The 10,581-nt window shown below is 40.9% G+C and overlaps 1 protein-coding gene across 2 annotated transcripts in view; it reads right to left on the reverse strand.

The window, feature by feature from the left end:
* Positions 1-10,556, reverse strand: part of CDK19 (cyclin dependent kinase 19) — a 121,020-nt gene extending 110,464 nt beyond the window's left edge. Inside the window, exon 1 of one of the 2 annotated variants that reach the window (XM_068184254.1) lies at positions 10,334-10,556. In XM_068184254.1, coding sequence (XP_068040355.1) covers positions 10,334-10,422 — 89 coding nt within the window. In that variant the 5' untranslated portion in view covers positions 10,423-10,556. Of the gene's footprint in view, positions 1-10,283 lie in introns of both variants that reach the window. The other variant, XM_068184252.1, reaches the window with a different exon arrangement.
* Between the last annotated feature and the right edge of the window lie 25 nt (positions 10,557-10,581).

Genomic DNA, 10,581 nt, shown 5'->3' on the forward strand with positions numbered 1-10,581 from the left:
GTGAGAAATTACTATCAAAGCATCAAGTAATAGGAAGCCTGTACTTTGGGGTCTTTTTTAGCAAGAATATGTTTGAAATACCAGGTGCAGATTTTTTTTTCTAAATCCCTATAATGCATTAGGTTCACCTATAGCAGAATATGCATAATTATTGACTCAATGTAAAACCTAACAGAAGGGCAATGGCCTAAAAGCTGCAGTTAGTCAACTGTCCTTTTCTTACTCATGGCATAATCAAATGCTTCCCCCCTAAGCACATGAAAGCCCAGATTTATCAGAGATCTAGCATAAATTTTCTGTTGTTTTCCTTCAGACTTTCTAACTTAAACCATATACAGTGAAACTACCAATTCTCAAAGCCAGATCTACATGAAAGCTTGCTAACGCAATGTGAGTGTAATTCTTAGGTAGTAAATTAGCCTTTAGGTGCTAAAGCTGCACCCAGATCATGAATAAGAAGGAAGACCCAAATTCCATATGGTCAGAGTAGGGCAGAGTGAGACAGAGCACCTTTATTACAGCTGAAAAGTTGCAAATTTGAAACAACACCCTCACAATAAAGTAGAAGGACTGGAATGAAACTCCATAAAGTCACCCCAAGGTCTGAGTCTGAAATGTAAAAAAACCATAATTTTTGATGGTTTTTTTTTAATGGAATATCTCCACTTATTTCCCCTCACTTCACTGTCAGGACATGAGGATTTCTCGAAGATAGAGGTCTTAATTCCAGCCACTAAGGCAACCTTGCTACTTCTCAAAAACAAACAAGGTCTTTAGTCAGCTATCACATCTGTTCCAGGGGAAAGGGAGGGGCATTCTGCTTCCTTTGAATTTTAGAACTCCATGTCCCATAGTCAGAACAGGCTTCTGTCACAATCTGAGGCTTAAGAACATCACTTGATGAAGTTTTATGCTGGTTTTTACCCATCAGTGAAGTGACACTAAAAGTAGAATAAATGGTATTCTACTCATAACAAGTCCTGGTTGTTCTGAAGGTCAAGTTAAATTTGGCAATTTGTCTACCTCTGTTTCTCATTTGAAGCATGACAGAACTGGGCAAAGGAACAACTGGTTATCCAGTACATTGACTGGTTTTAATCAAAAGATATGAACATAAGCTAACTTTGAAGTCTACAATGCCCTTGAGATCAAGACAACAACTGATACAGAAACTCAGTTTTAGGAATAGACACATTCAAAGACATGAGCTGACACCCACTCTCAGCTGCACTGACAATAATTAACGCAAGCAACAAGCACAGCATTTTTGAATATGCAAGGTGTTAAATCTTAGCATGAATCCATTGTAATTCATCATTAACACAGGTGAGAATTTTCTCTAAACACCTCTGAATTTGCAGAATTCACGACTTATAAGAAGTATCTCTCAAAACAACCAGCTTCAGAACCAAACATGCTGCTAGAAATGTCACACATGAGTGGCCCTTGTATCTCTTCAGCCTCTCAGGCCCCACAACATTACCAGTGAGGTGGGACAGTCAAGGTCAATCAGAGGCAGAGCTGAATCCCAGCATAACCTGGGTGAATGCTTCCAAGTGCTGTAATAAAGACACAAAACAAAGGAGGGACAAAAGAGGAAGGAAACCTTCTGGCTGCACAAAAAGGATTGATTCTTCCTTCAACTAATGCATGAGGAAAGCAAATACATTGCTTCAAAACAGTGAGGCATACCTCTAGATGCAGTTTCCATTCCAGTAGATTTAGCTTCTGCCTCTAAGTCAATTGCCTATAACTCTTATTTTCACTTGACTGCAAAAAGAAATCAATAGCATCTTCTACTTAAGTCAGCATAGAGTGAACAAAAAAAATAATTCTGCACACAAGGCCCACTTTATGGGAACACATGTTTAAAGCCACACTGTCCCAGCCTGCCTCCATGCTATATCTGTGCTTTTATTTAGCCCAGAACCCTGATACTTAACTGAGCAGCCTGACACTCCCAGCACACACCACAAGCTATGGCCATTACTCTGCCTATTGGAAAGCCTGTCTTCAGTGTGGTTTCATCTACAAAATAAACAACTGTAATATTTCAGGATCATGAATTTTGTAGAAAACAGATGACAACCGAGGAGTAACAAGCAGTTATACAGTGACCTCATTTGAAAATATTGTTTTAAAGATTGCTAAGCCCAGAAAAGAGAGAAGCAAACATGAATAATGCCCTTCAGGGATTCACTCTTTCAGTAATCTCAGCCTCTCAATCTTTCTCACAAACAGAAAGGTCAGTTGTGCTTTCTAATAAGGTAAAATAAAAAATAAAGGATTAAAAACCCCAATCACAACACACCAACCAAAAAAGCCAACCCACACTTACAGACACCCATTTTGTAAAGGTCAGTTGACACTATCTCCACAACATTGATTCCCTCCAGTCTTATTAGATACACTAGTATTTAATAAACTCTCTCAAACAAACTCCCACCACTAAATGAAAGGATTGAAATCCCACAGAAAAGTCTAAAAAAATGTTAATAAAAAATTCAGATATAGAAGTTAAGTTTCAGTTGAGTTAAAGACTTTCCCTGTTGACTTTGTCAACATCAAATTTTGGTTTAAAATATTTCTGCACTTTTTTCTTGTTGAATCTGTTGAGATAGTGAACTTCACAAGAGGTGTAATGATTTCTAATATCATCACAACTAGCATTGTTATCTGTCAGTCATCTAACTTATAGTCAAGCAAACCATGGAAACCAAGCTCCCAGAGCTAGGAGGTCTTTTATAAACCTATATTATTTAGAAAACATGAAACTCCAGTCAAGTCAAAAGAATAAACTTCTTGTGTTTGCTACATAAGTAGAAACTGTCCTTCATTTCCTGAAGCCACATACTAAGTTAGCCAATTTATTTTAAATGCAGTTGTCCTGGACCAGTTTCAGCATTCCTTCAAGCAAATGTGCTGTTATTGAAACAAATAAATCTTTAAGTTCTAACACTTTGTTTCAGTAAAAAACAAACAAACAAAACACAAAAAAAAAGAAAACCCAGCAGTGTACCTCAGTTCCCAACTGCCAGCAAAGGAGCTCAAAGAATGACTCATCTGTGGAAGCAGAATGTACGAGTTGCCTATCACTGCTGCTAACCATCCCTTCGCGATGACACCTGTAGACCGTACCTCCTCCTGGACCCAGCGTAAAGCAGCAGCAAGTGCACACAGAGTCACTTCTCAACACAGAACTCAGCTGCTACAACCAGAGGACAAAGGCACCTTCTGACCCAAGTCTATGCAAGCCATGAGCTTGATAAAGGCCGCAGAAGAGGCAAACAGCATTTCAGAAGGTATTTTCAAAACATAGGTGAAAATTTAATGTCACTGGTAAATTTCTAGTGCAATTTGGTTAGGATATTCCACAGAAATTTTGGTTACTTGTACAAACACATCTGCAGCATTATGAACCACAGCAATTTCTGGGGCTTCAGGGTTTTAGCTGATTTTTTGGTTGCTTTTCAAATCATACATGATGTAAAAATACTCATGTTGAAAATAAATTTAAAAAAAAAACACCTCTACACATGTACTTACAATATAACACGTTAGACTGGATTACCTAGAAATACAACACATTAAATTGCTATGTCAAGCAGTTCACACAAGAAGCATTTCATTTCTGACCTAGTCCATGATCTGTCTCGCTTTGTACCCAATTACCAGATGGGGGGCAGAAAAGAAACTCTTCTTCCACTTGAACCTCTCACTTCCTTTTCCTGCAGCTCTACTGGAAAACTCTTAACCCCTTCACTCAGAAACATGAACCTTCTTGCCCTCTTAATTTCCTTTAAAAAAAAAACCAAAAAATACCACTTAACTTTGAAAGTTTTCTTTCACATCTTATGGGCTAATTTATGTACGATTCTTTCTTTACAAGTTTAGGAAAAACTCATCTGTTTCTCTCAAACACAACCCCTTCTACATCTTACTGATCCCCTTTCTTCCCCAAGCTCCTACTACCACCACCACACCACCGAAAGGTGATGATGCACTTTACAGCTCATTACTGTACTTAGTTTCAAGGAGAGTAACAGAAGAAACGACAAAATAGCCATGGGAGAAACCATATGCAAGAGTCTGTGGGAAGCACTAAAGATTACTCATCACCACTTGCTCTATCCTTTTGGGCAGGAAGCAAAGCCATGGTACAGTTGCAACAGCAGCTCTCATTAAGGCACAGATATGAAGCACTAATTATCTCTTCCTAGATGGGGACCTTTCTATTAGAATGCATGGCAGGCAACTAGTTAGACAGGTTTGGTTTAGTTCTACTGCTCCCTCTCACACATATTGAGAGCATTCAGTGGTTAAGAGGTATTTTCAGGATTTGCAGGTAAATCCAGTATTTAGGTTTTCTTTGCTTTTGAGAGATTTTAGCAAAGCATAAACACCTTCATCCATTCTACCCTCCTCAAGATAAAAGTTTCATCAGGAAAAGAAAAAATATGAAAGTGGAAAGCAAACCACAGGTATTCAGATACCATAACTAGTAAGAGATTTTCCTGCAGAGAGAAGTAATTGTTTAGGATCTAATACATTGCATTCTGGCTTCGGTCAATAATTCTGTGGTTTACTCTGTCACAGATTTATATTAGTAAAAGCAACTACAGCACAACACACAAATTACATTCAAGGCAATGTCAAATAGAGGATGTAAGAAAATGTAAAGATATAAATTATTTTAGCCTCTCAAATGTCTTACAAGTATCAACTTGCATTGGTAAATAATATTCCAGTTTCACATTCAAGAGAGTATAATCCTTACCACATCAATGAGTTGCCTCTCTTTTAAGAGTAAATGCAACTGCAGTACACATGTACTCATCCCCCTGACATTTTGCCACCAATGCTGCTCATTTGCAGCACTTAGCTAACTTGAGTGGAAGTTTCCTCTCCTGACAAACTCCTGCTATACCACTTAAGTAATTTCAGTTTTACAAAATAAGAATATGGGGACAACAGTACACAAATTAATTGCTATACGAATACTGATTTAAGAGATCAAGCAGATTACCTTTACCTCTTCTACACTTCCAGTTTTCTACTACCACAGTGACCTGAGACATCACCTTGAGCAGATGCAACCTCTGAACAATGCAACAATATTAGCAGAAATACCAAATACACCAAGTTGCTCCAGCAGAAATTCTGTTTTTCCAATGGATTCATGCTTCATAGCAGATTTTTTTTCTCTCTCAATCAATATTTTTCCACTTCTGCTTCAAACAAAAAATATTCATCAAATAAAAAAACTAAAACAAAGGAAAGTTGACACAGCCACAACCACAAGCAGCATTTCTGTGTTAAGATTATATATTTGCCTTGGCTCTATACTTCATCCTTCTTTCTCACCCCATGTCCTACCTTTCATAGAACCATAGAATGGTTTGGGTTGGAATCATCTAGTTCCACCCTCCTGCCATGTGCAGGAAAACCTTTCATTAGACCAGATTGCTCAGAGCACCATCCAACCTGGCCCTGAACACTGCCAGGAAGGGGGCACTCAACTCTTACATAGACTTGGAAGCTGTGAGTTAAGAACCTTACATTAATGATTCTGCACACCAGTGTCAGTCCAAGGAGGAAAACAGACTCTCCTCTTCAGTTACAAGCTTATAGTACTGAAAAATAGGGGCAAGAAGAGGGAAAGAATATTTCAATTGTCTTCCCCTTCCTATGCCTGTAATTCCACAGTGATGTTTCTGGACTTGCATCACTGTTGTCCAGTTTTCAAAAGGGAATTCCATATTTGGCAACTAAGCTGAAACCTGTTTTATACCAACTCTCTTTTGAAAAGTTACAGGTACAGTAACAATAAAGTAATCTGACAAGCTACAAAAGTATACTACTACAGTAGCACATAAATCCACACCCTTGGTTTAGCTGATACATTGTAAGTACAGGGCAGTGCAAAATCTTCTCTATTGCCAAAGGATAACACGGCAGGAGGGTCTGCCCGGCAGTGCCAGCTACTGAGCTGGCAGTGAGCCTGGGAGCTGCCCAGAGTACAAATCCTGGCCCTTCTACAGCCATCGATTTGAAAGCTGATCACTTTGTATTTCTGGCATTCCTTCAGTAACAAGATTTAAAAGCACATACTTGCTTTTTGAAAGGTATTCTGAAACATACGGATTAAATTAAAATTACAGAATTTTTTTTCTTTCCAAGTAGCTATTTAGGTAATTTTTATAATAATAAACTTTGTTGCCCAAGCGCAGATAGGGAAATGAATAAGAAATAAAATAGCCCAAGACTGAGAAAAAGCAGCCACCTCAATTTTTTGCTTACAGGTAAACAGAAGCAGCAATAAATAGAAAGGTTTTATTCACATGAAGATACAGATTTTGCAAGTGTTGCATCTGCTGCTGCTGCTACAGAATGAAGAACAGAGTGGCCTATTTTCTACTTGACTCAAGCATCCCACTATTCCTTGCGCTCCAGCAGTGGTGTCTTTTCAGCTTGCTGACTCATGCAAGCATCCACCTGCAGGTGGACTGACATCCTGGTGAAGAAATACTCTGTAGTGGCCTGCATTCAAAGACTGATCATTTCGAAAAAGTCAAGAAAAATAACTCAGGCATACACAACAAACAGATTTTCCAAACCTCACTCATCCTAAAACTTGCCTCTCATATGAGGAGGAGATAGAAGAAATGAAACAACTAAGCACAACATTGTAGCTTACAATGCGATCAAAGAAGCAGCAAGGAACATAATGAGGAGAGGTAAGGCATGAACAAAACTACATTTTCCTAACCATTACTGGAAAAGTTGCATTCTTTGCTTTACTAGAAAGATGTGAATGTGTCCACACTGAGCAAAAGTCAACATGATGCTTTGAAGCAGTACACAAACAAAAAAAAACAGTAACAGATTTTCCAGCTACATAAAGACCTAAAAACCTAATATTGATGACTGAATTGCAATCATGAGGCTTATATTATCATTTCCCCCATCAAAGTCATTGGTCTGGTTTTAGTGTACATGAAGTAAAGGGTTGGACAGGTTATATACATGCCTATTTTCTACACCTTCGGCACTTCAGAGGTATTAATGAAAGTTCTGTAAACACAGGTGCCTAATTTAGCTTAATGTATAACACAAGTAGTACCTCCAGACCTCATCAGACCATACAAACACTACTGAAATAAACAGAAGCTGCAGCTGCTCAAAATCTCTAACAATATAATGAAGCAGTGCATTAAAATGTAACACCAACATTGTTCAAATCTGACTATTTAAAAAAGGAAAAATCTTTTAACTTTCATAGAAACCAGTCAGCTCACTAGAAACATGCCCAAATGATATTCTACTCTAGGCTGAAAAAGCCAAACTAAACTGTTACTTTGTCAAAAAACTGCTTTTATGCACAAGCCATTCACAGAGATCTAAGCAACACAATCACGTTTTCTACAAGCATTTTATCGAACAGCTTGCCAAGCTCCATATAAACACATTTTACTATTTCATAAAATTCATATGCCAACTTTTTGAAACATGAAGTGACAAGACCTCAGTGGAATTTCTGCAGAGCTACAAGGTTCCTATTGCCCTCAGCCTCCTGAGATTGTAAATTAACTATATGAAGCAAGAAGCCAGAATCTTTCTCTTTTTATACAGGAATGCCTTGCAAACTGGAAATACTGAAACAGTCTCTGCAATCAGCTAAAGAAGAATTCCTTTACAAGAGACTCAAAAGCCCCCAGTGATCAGCACACAGTAAATATCCACCACTGCTAGATTTCTTTCATTAGGGACCCCTTAAAGTTCATAACTAATGCTAAATATCCTCCAACCTGAATATATACCTTAGCTATGAGTTTACATAAGGAAATCATCTCATGTTAATGGCTTCAGTTGTTTTCTAATTTTTTCCTAAATTGTTCACATCTTACTTTAACCCAAGGATCTAAAGTTACACTAAAGCAACTAAGAGTGAACTTACCAATGCCATAAAATGAATATCAAGAAAAAGAGAAACAATAAGTCACTTTCCAAGTTTCATGAAGTAAACCCTCTGACTATATAGTACAGTTGAATTTGTGCCATGATCTATTACATGTCAATCTATCTGACAGCACTGAAACTTTGCACTTCCTTTTACCAGTTAGTTATCTTACGGCTCAAGGTGTCCCTTTGATTATTCCCAGCTCTGACACATTAGCTATCTTTTTATCATATTTACTTTTGCTTTACTACCCATCTGCATTTGTCATATTATTAGGGATTTTGAAGACACGTTCTTTATGGTACTTTGTAGCAGCAATGTAATTCCTGTGATAGCTTTCCTTTGCAGATGATGGAAATGAAAAATGTCTGGCTTTAACTTACACGAAATTTCTTTCTTTCGTAAAACAGTAAACCCAAAGCCCTGCCTTTTTTTATGCTGTTCTTACAAGCAGCAATTTTAGGCTTACTATATCAAAGAACAGCAACAAACATCTAACTAGCATTTTTGGTGGTTTTATTAACGCTTCCTTTCCTTATTACCGCTTTCTTCCTATCCCATACATGTTTTACATATATATATATATATATATATAAATAAATTAATACTTAGGAAAAAGAAGCAACCATGATCACTTAACTCAATAATATTGGAAGAGCTCAGTGGCAGCTGTAATACCTGGAAAAGCTTTAATATTTCAAGTTAGATATGCTCTAGTATTCCTAAGGTTGCAGAGCAAGCCAGTCAGAATCAGAGCTCATTTCCCAGTAGTTAATCCTTCACTGGAATTAGTGTCTACCTTTCAGTTATTAATCACTTTTATACTACAACCTCCTAATTCAGAGTTTAAATTTTCAAGACACACATGAATGCCATTTATTCCTACAAAAGAATCCCTAGACTTCTCTACTAATCTAAAGCAGCAGCATTCCATTAACCATTTCCAAAATTTTAAATAAAAGTTGTCATTTTTCCACATTCAGTCTCTTCTTTTTCGAAGTTTCCATTGGCTATAATGGAAGGCTATTCCCTTTAAAATTCTGACAGAAAGGAATCACCTCTAATTCGCAGGTATAGTTTATCCAACCTTACAGTATGCTTAGAACACTCTGCAAACACAGCCTGTGTTTGTGCACCAGGCACACACCACAGTGAAAAAGTGCTCAATGGCTCTTCTGGAAGCAAAGGATTCTATTTGGAACCCACACCCGCACGAGAGCCTTGCTCAGGCCTCAGGACTGCTCCCCTTCAACAACTGCATGCCAGCCAAACTATCTCAAATTGCAACCTTAGCTCCCCACTGCTCTCTTAACCACAATACTGTGAAAATAGCATCCATGGAATACTTATCCCATGGTACTGGCTTTCCCCAGAGAAGAGAAGAAACCTTGCTTAGCCAACATACATGGGCTTAATGCCTAAAGGACCTCTCTGGATCAAGCCATCAGCCAAGTGTTTGGGGACAGGGACTTGTATCCTGCTCTTTCATGGGAAACTGATGGAGACACACCTGCGCATAGGTACTGGACAGAAGCCACCAGCTCTGCCTACAAGGAGCGTCCCGGACAGGCCATCAAGCCAAGCGTGCCCGGCACTGGCATCGCGGGGTGCCTGGGGCTGGGGACACACCAGGGACCAACACACACCCCGGGAGCTTCCCGGGCCGCTCGGGAGGGAGCAGCCGGGGAGGGACCGTCGGGAGCCAGGCGCTCCTCCCTTCTCAGTCCCCTGCAAGTAATCGGAACAGAACGTCAAATTCCCAACGCGGTCACACAAAAGACGAAAGCGACGACCTGAAACACGGCGTGCAAAGCAAAGGCGACCCCAGGGCACAGCCTGCTGACGCCGCACCACCAGGGATGGAGGGGAGGAAGCGGGGCAGAGCGGGACAAGCTCTAGGTTGAACATTAGGTAGGACTGCTTACATAAAGGGTGATTAGACATTGGAATGGGCTGCCCAGGAAGGTGGTGGAATCTTCGTCCCTGGAGGTGTTTAAGGAAAAACTGGATGTGGCACTTGGTGCCACGGTATATTTGAACATGGTGATGTTCGGTCATAGGGTGGACTCGATGATCTCAGAGGTTTTTTCCAGCCTAATTGATTCCGTCGCTCTGAGCAGCCGGGCACCGATGCCGGGGCCGGGGCACCGGGGCCCGCTCCCGGCGCGGGGCGGGGGCTACCCGGGCGGGCTCCGCGCTCCGGCCCCCGCGCTGCCAGAAACTTTCCGAGGAGGGAGGGAGGGAGGGAGGGGAAGGAAGGAGGGGAGGGCGCTGGTGCGGGGGGGTGGGGGGGTTGGAAGGGGGTTCTCGGCGCAGCCCTTACCCGTCCTTGCGGCGGGCCTTGTAGACGTGCCCGTAGGTGCCTCTGCCCACCTTGCATCCCTCGTACTCGAACAGGTCCTCCACCCGCTCGCGCTCGGCCGCCAGCTTCGACTTGAACTCGTAGTCCATGTCTCGCCCATGGGCGGGGAGGGACGGGCGGGCAGGGGGACGCGGCGGCCGGATCAGCACCCGCAGCTGGCGGAGCCCCCTCGCGGCGCCGCCATGTCCGGGGCTCGGCGGGGGCGGCGGGCGAGGGGGACGGGGGGACGGGGGGGGCGGTTTGTTTTTGTTTTGGTTTG

This window comes from Anomalospiza imberbis, chromosome 3, assembly GCF_031753505.1.
Source record: "Anomalospiza imberbis isolate Cuckoo-Finch-1a 21T00152 chromosome 3, ASM3175350v1, whole genome shotgun sequence".
Lineage (NCBI taxonomy): Eukaryota > Metazoa > Chordata > Aves > Passeriformes > Viduidae > Anomalospiza > Anomalospiza imberbis.